A 19,955-nucleotide genomic window follows, 5' to 3' on the forward strand; every position below is an offset into this window, starting at 1 on the left:
AAAGTCTGCATCATGTGATGATGCAAATATTAACACAAGTTTGTAGAATTCCATACAGTATCTGCTAAATAAATGAGTTTGGCAGCTTAGCAAATATCATATGATTGCAGCATCCATGATTTGAATTCGAACAGTGATTCATTCTTCTGCAAAGAGTTTGTAAATCAGAATATCACACTCCTGGGTTCTGGACGGTGTCTGACCCCAACAAGTTTGAGGAAGCTATTTTCAGTGCACGTCTCCTGTGCAGGACCGCCAAAATCAAACGACTGTCTCCTTCGAGTTCCTTTTGAGAGACTGCAGGCCTAGCAGGGACTGTTGGTTGGAGGGGACATTGGCAGACTTTGGGATTAGGAGTATCACCCGCTGATTGGTCCGACGCCATTCATTGTATAATCTACAGTGATACCGAAAGGATACCTGGGGAGAGAAGAAAGATATACTGTGTTTAGAGTCATCATGTTCCTCCGAGGAATGCGGTTTAGGGAGAAATGCCTCCAAGTGGAACCAAAAGCTGATAAGCAGCCTAATTGGGTGGGATAAAGATGAGACCTAATGCGTAGGTGGCTTGTTCCTCAAGTTGCCACAGCAAAAAAGAGAAGCAGCCTGTGCCCTGCCTTCTGCTGTTGCCTACCCCTCAATTCCCTTTTTAATAGCATGAAAAATCAGACATCCTGCTTCTGTCTTTCACAAGAACTAGAATTTTTGGCAGCCAAGTAGAATGAATTTGGGGTACTATCATGCTACAGCTTGTTAAACTGACAAATAATGTAATTGACTTGATGGTGAAGGCTTGTGGGAAGATAAGCTGTGTGCAAACACTGACAAGGTTGCATGTTCCACTTTTAACGCTTTATTGCTGAATGCAGCAAGCTCAGGATTGCAAAGATGCAACAAGGTGAGTGTGAGCCATCTGCCAACATGTCTGTACATCAATTTAGACTGCCTTTGGAATTTTTTTTAGTTGTTATCAGCTAACCAGTTTCAAGTGTAGTGTGGTACTGCTAATAATGGAAGAGAAATGTCTGACTGATATAGATATACAACATATATTGGCCTTTTCTTTTCTTAAATGGTTTGTTGTTTATTTAGTGATAGCCAAGCATACTGAGTGTACATGTGCAGTTTAAAAAGCTCACAACACAACACAAAAACTGTAAACTGACTTGGGACCTTTTGGGTGAAATGTGAACATGAAAAGTTACTGTGTCCTTTAGCTGTGAACAGGAGGGACCCACACAGTAAGCAGAGGAGGAACCTTGTCTTGGTGGTTGTTTTGTCTTCATGTGCAGCCAGCCACTTGTCACCAATTTTTATGCACTTGTGCCACTTCTGCAGGTCAGTGCTGTTCAGAGGGTGCCATAAAGGCTGGATGTAACATGCATGATTTGCACGGGCCAGTGGAAGATGCTGCTGACTGTATTTGAAGAGAATTGGCTCTGCTGCTTCGTGTTCTTACCCCTACCGCAATGACAGGCCAGCTGCCAGTGAGACTGGAGGGAAATCAAGTAATAAAAAGCCTATGAACATCTCCTTCAATACCCTTTCCTTACTGCAAAAGTTGTGGGGTTTTAGCTAGATATATTATTTATGTTTCTATAAAATCATACCAGGGATAAAAGAAAAGACTTTCTAGATTTTTTATTAGATCTTTATATAGCTGTCTGCTGTTAGCGAGGGAAACCTATAGGGCTTTTGTTCACTAAACACTTCCCTAAAGATAGCTCTTCCAACAGATTAATTGATTCCCCACCTTTCACTCTCTTCTGCTCTCCCTGAAGGTAAAGCAGTCTGCAACTTCATTTCTGTGGAATGTTGTATATGAAAGAACATGAGAAATCGCCCTTAAAAAAGGCACTGCAATATCAGCAGAGAGAGGAAGGTAAAAAAACCCACCACAAACCTCCTGCAAAGATGAAGACCCTGCAAAGATGAAGGCTGTGCAAAATGCAGTGACTGCTTCAGAGGAGTGAGCCAGAGTTTAGGCTGAATTTTCAAGAAGTGTCACATGAGAGATTCTTTGAGGAACAGCTGCATCTTTAACCACTTGTTTGTTTAAGGCATTTTCACAGGATACCCTACTTAAGTTTGACAGCTTGTTTGCAATAGGTTCTTGCCTGGAGACAGTTTCTGAAAGATGTCATACACTGAATTCCAGCAGAGCCATAGTTACTCACTTTAAGCTGTTAACACTGGATGCAGGACTCCTGATATGCTGAACGAAGGCCAGATATAGTGTTCGTCGCACACTAAACTCCTTTGTTTGTCTCTTCAATAGGATAGCAAGGGGGTTGTCTGTCTTTCTAACTTACACTAAATAAATTTGGGCTAACATTTGTTTATAATTATGTTGTATGGTTTGTTATACTGGAAGCTATAGAGCCAAATCCTGTTGTACTCTAATCTGCTACTTGATTTTATGAGAGTCAAGTCCACCTGCCTGCAAAAGAAAGTGTGGCCCTGAATTTACTTTAAATAGTAGTCTCTGTGTTGTGTCTGAGACTTTCTTCTCAGTAGTAGCAGACTTTTTTTTGTGTGTGTGTGTACATCAGTTATAGTGATTAAGCATAGAGGAAAAGCAACAGCATTTTACAGAGAATATGGCTGTTTGAGGGGAAGGTATAAAATAGCTTCTTGGGTGCTAAAAATAGCATCTCTCCCATTTTCTGCTCACTACGTTAACTGCAGTGTGTAAATAATCTATATTCCAGCTTTTGCCTCCAGAGAAAATGCTGATTTATTGGAAGTAAAATGAAGTTTTAGTCTTCTTAATTTTCCCAGGACCTAAAGGAGCATTATATCACAAGTTTTGCGTAATTTACCCCACAGCACACAACATATTCCCCACACAGCCATAACTAAGCAAGCAGTACAATATTCTCCTATTTCAGAAAATTAAAGTGCAGGTACTGCTGAAGCACTTGATGGGGCTAGCGCATCTGCGTGCAGGTCCATTCCTACCTGCATGGCAAGGGGTGACTTGAGCCTTCAGAAAGCAAATGCAGGCTGGGGCTTTCCTACATGACTGCTGAATAGAGAGCAGGCACACCTTCCACAGGGATTTTGTGCCATTTGTGAAGTAGTTGGTTTATATCTCTACCTTGACTTTGCAACTTTGCTCTCTGAGAAAGTGTATGAAACATTGCCACTCATGACTTTTAATCTGCAGATACACTTAAACTTCCTCAAAACCCATCCAGTACTAACACTGTGAGGGCAATGAGGGCACGTTCTGTACTGTGAGGAGAGCCTGGGAGTCCTTCTCGCTCTGCACTGCACACTGAATTAACTTGGTGAAGAGGAGGGTTACTGTGCCCTGTAAGACTTCCTGCCTCGCCCTTCCCTGACTAAGTTTCATTAGTCCATCTACCTCCTGCCAGTCTGAATAATAGATCAGAGTAGAATTATATCTTCCACAACTCACTGGACAGTAAAGACAACGTATTTCAACTAAATCAACCAGGGCACGCATTTACATCAGCTCACTATCACCATATTCTCCAACTGCCAGTAACACATTTCTCTGTATGCTTTTGAAAGGGTAAAAGTTATAAAATGAATAGAAGGGAGGTTTCCTACTTACAATGCAAATACAATAGATGGGTTTAGGGATTACAGTTGAGATGCTTGCTCCTTAAGGATCAAGATCAGATATGTCCATGTGTCATGGGTAATTAAGTCCAACTATTTTGTCAGACTACCCTTTCCAATTTCCAGCCATCTTGGTGCTTATGAATTATGTATATAAAGTAAAGTATTTGGATTTCTAAGACAGCCATACACAAAGGAAATTTGAACAGTCTTTGCTTGAATACCTGACAGATGTGACTACTCACACTACTGCAGGAAATACAAGCATTGCCTCACTGCTGGTGTAAATGACCATCCTGTCAAGGGGGAGTGCTGCTGCTGCACACAAAAAGGAAGCAGAAACCACAGAAAGGGAAATTGCAGGAGGCTGAGGCAAAACTCTGAGCCTTGCCTACTTTTGTGTGCTGCAGGCCTCTATGGGTGAAACAGATTTTTCACTGTAACCACTGAAGTAAATGAGATGTTACCTTTCAGAGCTTTCTTGGAGCTAGCTGTTAGGTAGCATAGGGTTTTTGTTTCTCCACTCCTCCTTTTTTTCCCAAGCTTATACTGGGATTAGCGGAGGGGTTTCTTGCTGTGGGCTAGCTCTACTAATGCAGTTCTTGAAGTGCCACTTCCTCAGTAATTACACTGATCAAAAACTGCAGGAAGGGGATCAGCCATTCAGCTGTCCTCTAGGTTCTCTTAATTTCTGCCAGACGAAGTGTTTGTCTGTGCACTTGGGCCAGGAACTGATCTCAGCTTAACAACTTGTCAGAAAAGAATTGACTTTTAGGACAAGTGACAGCACACCTGAGTGCAGGATGGGAATAAGGCAGTGGCTTAACACGCACTGCAAAGCCAGCTATATTTTTACAGAGAGAATATAAATGAAAGTAATGCTTTGTACAATTGTCCACCCATTCTACAGCACTCTCTGTAATTATTTTTCTGATTTATTCTTTCCATTACTCCCCCAAATTGAACAGAAAACCAATACTTACTAGGGTCCAAAAGAGGTAAATAGTGAAGAGTGCAACAGTGAGTGCAATGAGGCCAACAGCTTCTAGCCTACTACTAAAGTGCAGATGATCCACTGCTCCTCGCAGACACAACCAGCCAGAAATGGTTGCCAGTGGAGTGATAAACAAGAAGCACACCATGTCTCCAAACAGAGTCCGTTTCTCATGCTGGGGGCCAGGGTTCCTCAGCCACTGCAGGCAAAACACAAACAAAGTGGGTGTGAGCAAAAGGAGGATGTTTTACTCAAGATGAGCTGCCCACTTGCAAAATGCAGACCTGCCCTTTGAGGAGGGAACATGGGCCACACATAGGACGTGGCTTTGGGTGTCCCTAGAGAGCTCCCACCTGAACTCCTTCCCCCTCATCGCCTGCTGATGTGCACCTCAAGCCACGCACATCTCCTGTGTGGTTTATTCAGCTGCAGAAAAAGCTAAAGGGGACTTGTTCTGCATAGTGCAGCCCCTGGCATCCAGCTGCTGACATGTTTGAGAATCCCCCTTCTTAAAGCAGAAAGAATAGCATGTTCTCCTGGCAACTCAAGAGCACGAAAAATGTTTTTTAATACTTTGTGTGCTACTTTTTTTCTTTTTTTTTTGCATTCTGCTTGTAATATTGACAGAGACATTCTCAACTTACTTTCAGATATGTGCATGCAAGCAAGGTTGAATGCACACAAGACTGCTTTTATTAAGATGATATTAATCCTGCGAAACAGAGTGCCTGGAAGTCAACTGCTGAAGGGAAGGTTGATTAAACAGCTATCAAGCCCATACACCCATGCTTCTGTAAACACACTTTTAGATAGCAGAGGTGAAAGAAGTCAGCCTACAGCAGTACACCAAGACCTTTTAATAAAAAAACTCCTCACCACTCAAGTCAATATTTGAACAGGAAGACTACCAAGCCCTGCACTTTTTCCCAATGCAAGTCATAGGATTTGGTCAAGAGTGCTCTGCATCATCCATTTTGTTGTTGGGGGTGGTGTTTTTTTCTTTCTTTTTTTTTTTCCTTTTGGCATAATTCACAGTGCTGAACCCCAACCAGCCTGGGAGTTGTACGTATCACCCTAGCCACCAAGGGCAAACACCATGCACCGCATGGGACTGTGTCTGCCCCAGCAGATCCACGATGTAAGCAAAGGAGTCAAAGCTGGGAGTGGGCAGTAGAAGTGGAGAGAGCTGCTGGAGCCTGGCACAGGGCAGCCTATTGATTCCCAGCTGAGACACTGGCTCTGCGTGTGGAGGAGACCATGATGAGAGCAAGGGAAGTCACACTCCTCCAGGGAGGTATTGCATTATCTGTCAGCAGAGCAGAAAGAAACCAAAGCCACTGCCAGTAGACATGGATATGGCTCATGCACCCTTCAGCTGTTTGTCCCTCTCTTTCTTCCCTGCATATTATACATGGCAGTAGACATCTTGTCGCTTTAGCTTGAGAAACAAAGGTTGGTGGACAACTTCCTCCCTTCATGAGTTAGTTAATGCTCTTTATTCCCACCCACCTTGTTGGTTTTTTAATTCCCTGTTACAGTGCTACAACAAAGACCTGGAGGAACAGCTGGACTCAAGAGTTTTTGACAAGAGAAGGCAAGGCTAGGAGCATTGTCCAAGCTAATGAATATTTGTCATCTAGGTATCCTACCTCTCCATTACTTTCAGAACCTGCTTCATCTTTCCCTGCTTTGCCCACACCTCAAAAAAAACTATACAGCACTTACCTCTCTATCTTCATATGGGCTAAAACAATAGTCAAGACACTGAGTGCAACCAGGAACAGGTAGTCGCTAATCTGGCACTAGCAGAAAGACACAAATCAGTAGGCAAATTTGCCTTAGCCTCATCATCTCTCACAGGGAAATAATGAGTTACCTACTTCGTGGGATTTTTGTGAGGTTTAACTGCAACACAGTAACTCAGCAGCCTAGTAACCATTTTAATGTATGACTCAGGAGAGTTTAGGAGAGAGTTTAGGAGAACACAAAAATATGTTCATAAACATTTTTTGCAGGATGTAGGCTTGTACTCTGCTTGAATACTTTTAAAATCCTAAGAAAGTGGGTAGTGATTCCTAACTGCTATGTACTACTAAAAGCTAGATGCTGTAAGGGAAAATACTAGATAAAGAGGGAGGAAGTGGCTTAAGCTTGGGCTTACTTAAAACACCAGAATATCAGGTGTGGTGTGTTCACCTCCAACCAGCAGCTAAGCACCCACACAGGCACTTGCTCAACTCCCCACTCCATCAGTATGGAGGAGAGCACAGGAAGAGGCTGCAGGCAGACCTTGATTCAGCAGAGCTTGTGCAAAATAAGGAGGCATAATTTTACATTTGAACAACTTTTTATTTTACTGTAACTTTACAGAGAATGCTATAATGTCATGTGTGAAAGGCTCACACCACTTTGCTTGGAGCTTTCATTCCACTTAAAAACACTCTCAAGGGTGCATGCATAACAGTTCCAGGTTATATTTGGATGCTTCTAGACAGGATTGCAGCCTTCCTTCCTCTTGTTCATTTTCCACGAATCACTGTAATGTGAAACCGCCAGGAAAAGGAGGGAAACTGAAAGCACCTGGCAGTGGAGATTCTGCTTTTAAAGGTGACTGTGAAAAGGTTTTGTGAAAAGCACTTAAAGGTGACCAGCAAGAAAACTGCTGATCATCTGCACTTCTCCTTGATCTCAATGAGAACTGCAGATGTTCACCGCTTTCCCAGGTCAGACCTTAAAATGTCACTCTCTCCTTATCTCAGCACTACGTGGTGACTGTCTCTCAAATCACAGTCTGTTGTGATCCTTTTGGCATCCACGCAGTGCAAGAAAATAGTGTTTATTGATCTGAGTGAGAAGGAAGAACAATAGGAACAGACACATGCAAGGAAACAGACATATGTTGTCATCCCTGCCCTATGACTTTGACACAACACACAGCACAATGCACTTGAATTAAGACAGCACTCTACGCTGTGCCATCTAACTTGGTTGAAATCTTGAGCAGACAAAAATGGTGTGAGATTGCTTCACAGTCTGATGGCTCCCTGCACGCCTTATGTCTTATCTGACTCATCTGAACAAAAAATCAAACCCAAGCAATTCAAATATTAGATGAGGGTGAGACAGACAAGAGTAGCATTAAATAATAAATAAAAATCCCACCGTTCTACAGTCCAACCTTAAAAGCTGGAGAAATTTCCTTAGCTAGTTCTGAAGTGGATGTTAGAGGCAACAAATAAGTCATTTCAGTGGCTGTAGGGATTTCAGTCATAGCAATTATTTTTCTCTTGAAGTAGTGCACACGTGTTTCTAAATCTACTTCTGTTTAGATCCTGTGTTTCAGTCTTCCATTTTGGAAATGCGCACTGGCAAGATACATTACAGCTAAAAAGCCAAGTCAGCAAACCCTTTTGTGAAACTGAAACACACACAATGATCCCAACAAGGTGCTGAGCTGATTAATTAGCGTGGCAGTACAGTAGAGACTACCCTGCTGGCAAAGGACGAGATGTAAGGCCAGATACACGGTCAAATCCACACTACGATACTCTGAAATATACTCTACTAACATGTGCCACTGTGCTCAATTATTTCTCCAATAAGTGAGACTTTCACTGTCATCATTCCGTTTTAGAAAAAAAAAAAAGAGGTCAAAAGTGTTGTGTTTGAAGCAAAATGCTGGCCTGCCTCGCCATGTGATTTATCAAGTGCTGTCTTAAAATAAGTAGTGATTCCTGTTCCTGGAAGACAGGTGGAGACCCAGAGTACCAAGACTCAAATCGACTTCAGCAATGGCAGCAAGCACAAATCCAAGAGTGGGTATGCGCGGGCGTCTGATGCACAACCTGGTATCAGGCTGACACAAGGAAAGAAACCCTGTGCCGGCAGACTAACACACACCGGGTGAGAACACAGCCCCTCGAAGAAATGCGGGGGCGCACCTTTGCCCCTCACATACCAAGTGGGGTCTGCTCAGAAGCAAAAGGCTCCCCCTGAACGCTGCGCAGCTGTGGCTGCGTGGTACCGCTGCCGCCATCGGCCTGGGCAGGGCAATGCCTGCGGCCACACGTCTCCTTTGCCCCGCGAATGTGTGCCTCAGCCTGCAGGCAGTCAGAAAAGCTCTGCCGAGGCATGCTGGCCATCTCCTCCTCTGCTGGGACACAGCGGATTTCAGCTGGGAAACAAAAAGAATGCAGAGAAAATGAAGTCCCCTTGCACAAGACTGGGCTTCAGAAGCCTGACTTGTTTATCCCAGCAGTCACACACTCAAAATGCATCCTGGGTGAGGCCTAAAGGAGGGAGAATTGAAGGGAGAAGTCAGTGAAGGAGAAGTGCTGCTTAAGCTAATGGACAATGTTGGCTTAAGAATGAACGGGTAACAGTCGGCCCTAAACAAATTTAGGGAAAAAATAAGAAAAAAATTCCCAGCCTTCAGAGAATCCAGCTCTGCAACAGCCTCCCAAGAACAGCGGTTTCAGGTAAAACCACTAAGGTTTTGGGAAAGGACTTACTTATGTTTTGAAAGGTATTTTTTTGTGTACTGCATTTGATGTGAGGAAACACCCACCCGAGGCTCCTTCACCTCATATGCTGACACGTGTAATACACGTGCAAAGAGTTGTTGCAGTTACTTCATAAAACAGAGTGGAATTTAATTATTATCTGCCCTAGGAAGATTTATCTGAGCTCTCGACCTTTATCAGAGGGCCTCCACAGCTTCCTTCAACTGAATGCAAACTCTAGTGCTCAGGAAATTAATGTGGATTTGCAAGAGTGCCTGAGAGACTTTTGGCTCATGGGTCCACTACCGGCTTCCAGAATTTTACCTGGAGAGGCTCAGACTGGGAATTTATCTAACCTAACCAAGACAAGCTGCCAGCAGAAAACTGTTGTAAAACATCTCCACAACTCTAAGATGCTTCACCATTGCCAAAAGAGAAATCCTGGAAATGCTCACCTCCACAGGTCTCACTTCAATTAGAGATGACTCACAAATACTAAGCAAGGTAGGTGCACAGTGTTTTCCAGCTCAGATCCTAAGGCTACAACCTGTTTCTACTGGGAAGCCCTTTTTAGTTCACTGCATTTTCCTTGGAAAATTGATTTTACATAAATCAATGCTGGAGTTATACCAGCAGCACAGAAGATTCCACAGAGTATGAAGAAAACCTATTGCGTTGCTTTTTAGTAAAGATATTTAAATTGTTATCACATATAAAGCTGGGGGAAGAAGACAGGAAGGAATTGTCTTCCCTAAATGCGTTTCCCTTTGAACTAAAAATAGCTTATTACACATCAAACATGTCAGTTCATTTCATTCTTTTCACGCTGATAGCTGTGCAGTGAATCTTGATGAAAGTCTGTACACAGGCAAAACTGCTAGCAATTATTGTCATTTCTGGTTTCATGCCATCAGTGACCACTGGGAGCATTTTTCCTTGAGCTTTAAGCAAAGAAAGTCTGATATTGCTTGTTTTTGTAGAGTATTTCTCTTGAGTGAAGGACATTTTTAAAGATCAGGAGGAACATTTATTGGCCAAAAAAAAACCTCAAAAAACAATCTGAACGGTTTTGTTCAAATATAGGTTTGTTTTAACCTTTTTCAATGAAATGTTTCGAAACTAAACTTAACCACATGTAACTCAAAATGAAGTCTCCCAGACCACAATGTATATACATTTGTTTTCAGTGCAGTGAGACATTTTGGGTGACTCTAGACTTTTCTAGGCTAATGTTTTGCCAAGGAAAACAATCATTTGACAGTTATTTTCATTAAAAAAAAATTACATTTCAGTTTGGGGGTTTCCTGCTTAGATTAAACATTCAGTTACTGGCACTGTGTTATTGTCTTCAGTGGGGGCTTTTAGGAAGGCCGTGGTGACAGCTCACAGAGATGCTCCTTTGGTCCCTGAGACAGAGGCCTGTCTGTTTGACAGCTAGAAACTAAATGGTTGTAACTTCACTATGCTGATGTTACGGCCTCTTTGTAACTGAGTCAGCTCCTTTCTAAGCTTAACCCTTATTTTAACTCAGATTCCAGGGAATGTTTTAATTATGGATGTCTGAGTGAGCCAAAGCTACTTTTTGAAATAGCAAATGTGTTTCATTTGCATATTTTTTTGAAGTGGAAAGAACACAGTTCATTGCAAAGGTGGTGTATGATACAGCTTATTTATTTACTTTTTTAATAAAAAGAATAAACCACAGTATAGATAGGAACCATGCCTAGGCAGTACTTAAATGTTTGCAAATTTTCCATCTGAAAAACACAAATTTTATGTACATTGCTTCACCAAGTAGCAATGACACAATGGCTGGTACGTTCAGTTTCTGGATTATACAACTCTAATGTCTAAAAACTGGATTAGTAATTTTCTGATAGTGAAAGAAAACAACAGAGTTTACTAAGTTGCATTATAAAAGTCTATAAAAAATATTGTAGATCCAATTAAACAATATAATATTCTTCAACACTAGTACGGCTTACTGCCATTCTCATTTCCTACTATCCACTTGTGGTTTGTATTTCAGGTGATGCTTGTATCAGGTCAAAGACTTCAAAATGCATCGAGAACAAAGCTTTTGTGGAACTCTGGGAGAAGCGGTATTTCCTTTCTATCTGTGTGTTTTTCACAACTCCCACTCTATTTTGGATGAATGTAATCCCAATTAGGTGGACAAACGTATGCATTCAAGAAAATCAATAAACAAAAATCATGTTTTGCATTTTAAATCAAAAGCAAAGTAGATTTGCTATTGGAAACACGTTCTGCAACACAAACAAATGTTGTGATCTACAAGTTCAAATATACATAAACTAAAGACATAATATATAAAAAACGCTGGATAGCTCTCCAAAAATTCAGATGCAATAAAATGTTAATCTTTTTTTCTTCCCTAGAAAAAGCAAACTTTGGCTCCTATTGGTGGTTGGAAATGTTACCAGCAGAGGACAGAGATGATAATCAGGCAGTTTAGAACTGTATTACAAAATCCAAAGAAAAGTCACCAATACTGTTATCTAAAACAAAGACAGCTGTAGCTTTGAAAATCCACAGCATCTTTGATGTGCTAGTCAACTTACATCTTCATCTTGCTAGTCCTTAAAGAATACCATTTGGCTTTTTCCAAAGCAGCTATTTACTCTCTGATTTTTCAGCTACTTTATCCTGGGAACTTTCCTCAACATTTTGTAACCTTGATCACTAATCCTTTAAATTTAGGAAAGAGTAGTAACAGATGTAACATAAAACAACTATTTAATTTCTTTTTAAAAGACAGAGAACAGCTTGTTTTGGTCTCTGGATTTTTCCCCATTAGGAATGAACAGAGTATGGTATTCTAGGTGTAAAAAGTATGTCTTGAAGAGATTGTGTTTATAAAACTATATGTGTTTGGGAGTTTTATATTTTTTTCTGTAATACTTTAATTCAGATATACTTCTCCTGCAAATCGACATAGCTGATTCAAATGCTCTCTCTGTGACTTGGGTCTTAGGGAGAGCATTTTTGCAGCTGAGGACAACTAGGTACAAAAGCATCTTCATCACCATGCCCTTCTTATTTTGCCCTTTTTGGGCACTTAAGTTATCCGCTCCCAGCTCCAATGTGCTGTACAGACAGCTGCAGTTCCTCCAAACTTAAGATTCGTGAAAGTTTTGCTTGTTGGTGATTACACTGAGACACCATTTTCCTTCTGGCTTTAAGAGCGATTCTTCTACAAACCATGTGCAGCAAGTCTGGTGTCTTGCCATTACAGTAAATTAATGCCAATGACTTGCTCCACCGAGCAGTGGAGAGGAAAAATAAGTAAAAGGAATCCCAATAGATAAAACCAGCATGACTCAAAATCCTGCACAAAAAGTAAATTCATACTTCAGCAAAAGGCTTCTGGATGTTTTAAATTATAATGTAAGCTCATCTCAACTACTTCATGAATAGATATAGGTTTTAGGGGTTTTTTAAATTTATATTTCTTTTCAACAATACACTGGGAAAAATGGAAATTAATTTCTGCATAATATTATGATGATTATTCTGACTTAATTTTTTCTCCTAGTCATGCTGTTTTGGTTATAAGTTTTATATTGTTAGTTACGTGCTTTCTGTTCATTCATTCGTTTGCAAAACACAAACCAACAGATTACAAATGCTTATTGGTTTAAAACATGTAAATAACTTACAAGCGATACAAGACTGACTTACATGGTCACAAATGTTCTTATGCCATATTTATGTGGTAGCTGGTAGTTTTCTAACAACATTTTACTGCATATAAATATATTTGTCCCATCCTGTTTTGTGGGTGTTTCTGTACTAAGCCAAGTAGAAGCAACATATATACAATAAGGAAATCGGAATGAAGATGCTATATAACACCCATATGAAGCTTGCTTCATCTTTACGCTGAAACACAGCAAAAGAATCTACATTAATAATGTCACACATTTCTAGAGTGGATTTCTTCCTGTGGATTGGCAACATGAAAAGAACAACTTCTATAAAAGCGTTAGGTCTATGAAAGTCACTGTAGCAACTGCAGTTTGATTTCACTGTGTTGGTTTTGAGATCCTTCCAGATTTGCCAAAAGGAACATCAGGTCTACATGTATCAACCACCATAGTACAGACTCTTCCTTCCTGCGGGGTTTATAGAGTTTCTGCTGCTTCAGGCTGGGTTCTCTGTGTCAGATGTAACCAGGCTCTCAGTGGCAGCAGGGTGACCAAGTCATGGGAGAGAGAAGCGGGGCTACTCAGCAGCAGCCGCTTGTTTTGCTTTGAGACGCAGCATTCCTAGGTGCATTCACAACAAGACATCCATGTTCCAAACCACACATCCCACACATCTCTAATTTCCAGCAGTCTGTACAGGGGTGCTATGCATCTAGCATGTGCTAAAAGAGGTGGGTTGAGACCTGTACTTCTTGAAGATTGGAGTGTCATAAGGCCTGGGACTGAGAGGAACATGTACTGATAACATGTAAATGGACAAGGTCCTTTGGATGACTGGCAGACAGTTCCTCTGAGCTACTGCAGGGCTACAGGTGTCTCAGAACAATCCCCTTATCTGAAGGAGGAGCTCTGAAATCAAGTGAAATGACTAAACTTGCTCTGCTGATGCCTGCCAAGTGCCTCAGTAGCAACATGTTGTCTAGCAAAAATATGTCTCCAAATGACAGCTCCAAAGATGCTACAGAAAGCTTATGCTCCCATAGATTTTGTCTGATTGAGACTGGTGGTTTCAAATTTCTGTGCCAGAGCTTGCCAAGTGCCCTCCAGAAGAGAGATAAACAGGACTCGGTGATCTTCAGCATGAAAAAGAATATATTTTTCTAGAACAATCCATCCCTTGCTCCTTTACCATATATCACGTTCTCTCCAGTGCAGCTGTCATGAACATGTTCATGAGTGACTGAGAAATAAGCACGTCCCAGGCCCAGCAAAGGAGCTGAAGGAGCACCGGCTCAGCCTCTGAGCAGAAGTCAAACCAGAGCAGGGTCATCTGGAAGGAGTGCGATAGCTCCTGCCTAGCTCATTCCGGAAGCAAGGCAGTGTAAGTCCTGAAAGTCTGGCAGGCCATAAGTCGGGGTTCTCACTTATCTGCAGTGCATCAGCCACTCATTTAGCAAAAGCTGTGAAGGCTCAACAGCAGCGAATTCTTACCAACAGCTGTAAAATCACGGAGGGCACACTTGACACATGTAGGCCAACAGTATGGAGACAAGGAACTCTAAAGGAGACAACTCCTTTTGGCTGACCAACCTTTGACAAACACCTGTGGGGGAAGGAAATGTGTGCACTCCCTGATGTCTGCTTCTTTGACTCGACACAGGACACGTCATAGAGCTCCTCCACCCAATATTGCAGGAGCCAAAAGACATAAACGGTAGATAGCAACGAATAACTCTCTTTCCTTGAAAGGGGAGGGTTAATCCCCACCATCATGCCCTATTCATGGTTCAGAAAACACAATTCTTCTGAGGAAAATAATCTGAGTTAAAAATAGATGCGGACCAAAAATGTCTGAAGCTTCACCGACGTAATGTTGAGAGGATGGATGTGCCCAATAGATTGTGCTATCACTTCCCACCTCTCTGGTTGGGTTTTGGGCCTCGAACAGTCAGCACATTGCACAGTTCTTGGTAGATATTTCTCTCCTGGACAACAAAAACATATCCTATGGCATACATAAAGGACTGTCTCCGTTGAGAAGCACATAGTTTGAAACTCAGCTGACCAAAGATACAAGGATAAAAGAGAAAACGGAGGCAAAAAATAACGCTATTTTTACTTTGCTTTTCCTTGCATAAGAATTTTAGGAAAAATCAGGCTGCTGTACATAACATAAGTTGAGGAGAGAAAGCAAAGGTGAGCTCCCTGAATTTTTTCATCCTATGCATGATGCATGTGGGAGGCAGGATACACTTGTATGTGTGTCCCTTGGATCTGAGCTAAAGATCTCCTGTTTGAGTGTGAACATGGCCAACTGCTCAAAAGAAGGCAAAAAGCTATCTTGCAACACATTTTTTTGAAGCATTTGCTTTCAAAATGAACTAATGGAAAACTAGCAAGAGGAGGATCAGGTGGAGAAATGCTGTGGATTCACTGGCCTCTTCAGATCTAATCATAAAGCACAGCAAGAAATCCTCTACTGCATCCATAATAATGTATGTGGGAGAGGAAGGAATATGGCTGAAGAACCAGCCATGACACTTAACTGCTCACTTCATTTCAAGCCTGCTACTGCTGCAGCCTCAAAAAAGAATGAAGTCAGATATGACATTTCTAGATAAAGCAAGTGAAGTATCTCAATTTGTTTCCATCAAGATTTCCTTCACACCCACGGCTAAGACGCTAAGAGGCACTGATCAATTCAGTGAAGGGATGAGGAGAAAACCTAATACCACGTTCTCTTCTTTTTTTTTTCTTTTTTTTTTCAGTCCCTTTAAGAAAGTGACTAATGTGTCTCTGAATAGACATAAATACCATTTCTTTTTCCTGATGGAAAATCTCTAGGAGGAAAGATGACTATGATGATTGATTCTTCAGGCATTTTTATACTACCTGCCACTGACCAATGGATGTGATGTTTCTCTGCATGAGAAAGGGCCTGCTTAGTTACTGGATAAGCTTCTATAAACCATGCTTTACAGATGAGTACAATAGTCCCTCTTGACCTCCTAAAATGCATTTGTAAACTCATTGTTCATGTTCACTGAAAGGACCATTTACCATTTCCATCATCCAGTTCAGAGGAGTCTTTGGAGAACTAATTATCTTACTAAATGAGAAGAACTTTGACTTTGCACCCCAAACACATCAGTTGCGCTTTTTTAATGATCTTTTCTGTAACTGCATGTAGGTTTTGATTGCTGCACTAAAATACTGTGGGACAGTAGCTGAGAAGTAAGGAGAAATACATCAATTAAGAATTTATACTATATTTCAGAAATGTTTTTCCACCTGGTACTCATTTGTCCTCAGCTGAGAAAAAAAAGACAGCTTTATCATTATTGTCATTATTATTGGTTTTACTACTTACTACTGCTTTTGCAAAAACAAAAAAGCCTCACTTCATCAGAGAATGATCAGGCAAACAGACTCACGCAGCTTGGGCAGGGTTAGCTTTGATTTAACTTCTTTAGCCATCATTAGGTCCGAACAATGTCAGGTCCCATTTGTGCAAAGCTGACCTCACGAACAGCTGCTGCAGGGGAACAGCTTGAAGAAGCTGGACTCTAAATATCAAACTGTTTACTTTGCACTGCCTCGGAATCCCACATCTCTCTTTTCAGACAGGAAATTCAGAGTGGCATTGTCTAAAACCGCAACCAAACACCACTTGGTGCAGGCTCTGAGCAGTTGGCCAAAAGAAGATGCTACCATCTCCACCGGAGAATGCTCAGTCAGAAAGACTCTGCTGCTAGTCATAAAGACTCTGATGCTCAGTCACTGACAGCCTGAGAACACTCAGCAGCTGCGTTTCTCAAACTGGGACCAGCTTCCTTAGGAGAGGCTGGTGTCCCACTAGAATCTCCAAACAACAAGCCAGAGGCAATCGAACACAGCTGGCCCAGGCTTGCTATGGTTAAGCCTTGACAAGACTACAGGTCTTGTGCTAAATACCGTGTCATGTATCTCTTTTTTTGCTGATCCTAAGGAAGAACGAAGATATCCTTAGGCTTAGACACAAAATGAGCATGCCTAACTTAATCCAGCGTAAAGCAATTTTGGTCGTCTTCAATGAGAACTGCTCACCCTCTCTCTTCACAGGCCCCTGACCCACTTCCCAGCAGTCTAGTTTTTTTTCCTATATCCTCTCATTTGTGAGTAAAAGCAAAACAAGATGCCCCTGCTTTTTAATACTGTATCTCCCTCAACCAGTTCTGCTACAGTTTACACAAACAATGAAGATGCACAGGAAGGACATGTCCTAGACCCAACCTTAGCATGTAAGCACCTGTGTCACCAACTGGTACAGTAAGATGTTTCTTATTACTTTTGTAAGATGTTAGTATTTGTAATTCACTTTTAATTACAACACAAACCATATTTTTAATATGTGGGGGGTTTTTTTCCCAATCAAAAGAGGGAATGGAAAAAATAAAAAAGAATGTGATCTTGGCTTTTTTCTTTTTTTTTTCTTTTCCTGAGGGCAAAAAATACCAAACAACACCTGGCAAATCTCATGCAGCCACTAAAGCATCTATAGCTGGCAATAACTGAGTTTTAACTTATAAGGGAGAAACAATTGTCCGATTCACTGTTGAGTCTGGTACACAGGGAAGAGGAGGCCAAAAGGTCATCCACAAACATGCCAGACACTGAGCAAGAACAATTCCTTCTTGTGGGCTTGACATGGAAACTAGGTTTCTAAGGCTCCTTGGTTTGTTACCTCTCTCTGAAAAGCACAAAAAAAAATATTCCTGACCTATATTTAATATGCTGAATACTAATGCTTGTCTTGCACTCTTTAGAAACTGTTATTTACCTCTCCTCCATTCTCTACCAAGCTGGCTGGTATACTAGGAATTCACTGCACACTGTTCCCCAAACCTTCTCTCATGCATACAGTGAAGCAAACCCATCAATCCTATTCTTCTTGCTTGTTTTGATATGGTTCAAAATAAGGGTTTTGTTATTCCTGCCCTTTCCCTGAGCTCCTGCCCTCATCTTAAAGCTTCCAAAACTCAGTTTGCTTTGGCTCCAGTGGAGCTGCAAGGGCTTTGCTGTGCCTGTATAAAAACAACGTGATTTGCTCACTAAAGCTACACTTTTGGGGACATGCCCCATGCACTGACCTCCAGCAACGGCCTGGGTTTGCGCTCCACTGCAAACCTGAAGTGGCAGAGTTCACAGAAGCTGGTGTTTGAAGACGACAACCAGTGCTCCAGGCAACTGCGGTGAATAGTCCCCAGGGTCCCTGTACATTCGCAGGGGGAGAGCAGGTCTTCCTGACTGCTGCCTTCATGGCAGATCCTACAAATTGGCCGGTCGTTGAAGGGGCTGCTGGAGGAGAGAAAATTGCTGGTCAGTACACAAGGCTGTGATCTCGTCTCTCTTCCTCTCTGTACATCAAGGATTAACCGCATGGGGAACACTTGCAGCTTGCAGACTTTGCTCTGTAGTTAGTACACCAAACAGCTGGGCTCATGGCTGCAGGCACTTTGGTGTTCTTGCTTAAAGTATCTGTTCTGTGAGGGGAAAACAGTGGATACTGAAAAACATATCAGCGTGGTGGGTGAGAGAAAGATGGCCAAAGGCTCTGCACCCTTGTATTTCTCACTTCACTCCACAGAATGGTGGAGTAGGCACTTCAAGAAATCTCTAAACATACCAGGGAAGTCGTAAGCCTGCCTTAGCTGGGCACCTCTTATGCTAGTGATGGTCCGTGCCAGCACTCCTGACCTACAGGGTAGCATCTCTTACACTACTGATGATCTCCTGACCTATACAGAAAGCTGTTTTCAGGGATTGACTACTGGTCCTGCAACAACAACACCTTGCCCTGTAGCCATCTAAAGGCAGAGCCACAAATTCAGGTAGACATGTGCAGGCAGGAAGCTCCTGTCCCTGGGAAGCATTTCCCTCTCCTGCAGTAAACACCCACAAGCAGATTCTTCTGTGTTACAAAGGAATCTTTTGGGAAAGGGGAAGGCAGTCAATGGCAGTCAGTGATTTCCTGGGGTTCTCGGGCTTAGCACAGCAGAAGGAAAGCCAGAGCAGGCTGTGAGTACAATGCTGACCCATGGATCCCCTTCATCTCAGCCACCCTGATTGACAAGGTGAAGAAAATCGATCTTTTGGCTGAGATCTCAGAATCAAAAACTGCCCCCACCATATACACAACCTCAGGTGATCTCAGAAAAGCAGGTTTTGCCACTGTTGCTGGCAGAACTTCATTAGTGGGTAGTGTACAATGGCACACAGCCCTTCCCTCATCTGGCTCTTCGCAGGCTGCCCCAGCTAGACCTCACCCAAGTGTAACTGCAGGGAAGTATAAAGAAGACAGCCAGTTCCTTTCGATCTGCCAGGTAAAACAGTATGAAGTTGCTCTCGATGCTCTGCACTCACACCTGAGCTGGGCAAAATGCACAGTGTTTTAAAAAGTTGCTAGGATTAAAGGGGAAAAGGCGCTTTCAGGCTGTCACATCACACATGCAGCAGCAGTTAATAATTTCACTCTTCACATGAGCTCAGCGGATTGGATTATGTTCGCTGTTCTGTGAAAATCCGGGGCTACTTCAAGACCCGTGCGGTCTTTCCAGCTTCACACCAGTGAAGTGGAACTTAATCAAAATTAAGTACCCACGTATTAACTCTGGATATGGCCAAACAATTAAACATCCCCTTTCCTGCTTCTAATGAAAACAAAGCCAGCCTGAAGTAGTCCTGTGTTTCAAAAGACATCTATTTCACCATTAATCTACCAGTCTAAACTGACAGCAGAAATAGCCACTCTCAGTCACTTTGATGATGGCTGAAGCAGCAACACCTGCATGTCCAGCTCTGCTAGAAAGAGATCGTCCGGCCGCTCGGTGCGCTGGCTGGTGAAGTGTGAGGGAAGCGTGCTGCAGGAGTGCTGGCAGCAGCACCGGGCTAAACACAGCATCCCATGCTCAGCCAGCGTCCGCCAAAGCCTCCCGCTGTGTATCAGGGCAAAGCACTCGAGCAACAGCATCCCTAGACAGCTTGCTTCCCCCTTCTTCACCAAGCGGTGAAAGCTTAACTACCTACGTACCATAATCATTGTAAAGTTAGGACGAGGGTTTAATTACAAGTGCACCGCGGTAAAACCTCCACGAAGCACACCTCCCCACACACCCTCCCGGGTCCCCCCATTTTCCCTGCAAGCACCCGTGGGACTTTCAG

The 19,955-nt window shown here is 42.4% G+C and overlaps 1 protein-coding gene across 1 annotated transcript; it reads right to left on the reverse strand.

Moving 5' to 3' along the window:
• Positions 1 to 261: 261 nt before the first annotated feature.
• On the reverse strand, positions 262 to 19,925 carry MARCH3 (membrane-associated ring finger (C3HC4) 3, E3 ubiquitin protein ligase). The gene is made up of 6 exons (XM_009876624.1): positions 19,862 to 19,925; positions 19,597 to 19,630; positions 19,061 to 19,070; positions 17,885 to 18,151; positions 4,575 to 4,784; positions 262 to 420 (listed from the first exon to the last, which is right to left on the reverse strand). Exons 1-6 carry the CDS (start codon positions 19,923 to 19,925, stop codon positions 262 to 264), a joined length of 744 nt encoding a protein of 247 aa, XP_009874926.1.
• Between the last annotated feature and the right edge of the window lie 30 nt (positions 19,926 to 19,955).

This window comes from Apaloderma vittatum, unplaced genomic scaffold (assembly GCF_000703405.1).
Source record: "Apaloderma vittatum isolate BGI_N311 unplaced genomic scaffold, ASM70340v1 scaffold2339, whole genome shotgun sequence".
Classification (NCBI taxonomy): domain Eukaryota; kingdom Metazoa; phylum Chordata; class Aves; order Trogoniformes; family Trogonidae; genus Apaloderma; species Apaloderma vittatum.

Excerpts from the sequence above, each read along its gene's own strand:
- MARCH3 (XM_009876624.1), bottom strand. The coding sequence starts at position 19,925 with ATGGGGGGACCCGGGAGGGTGTGTGGGGAGGTGTGCTTCGTGGAGGTT. Across the intron at positions 19,631-19,861 it reads GGTTTTACCGCGGTGCACTT|CCAGCGCACCGAGCGGCCGG; the intron begins GTAATTAAACCC and ends ACACTTCACCAG. Across the intron at positions 4,785-17,884 it reads AACCCAGGCCGTTGCTGGAG|TGGCTGAGGAACCCTGGCCC; the intron begins GTCAGTGCATGG and ends TTTTGCCTGCAG.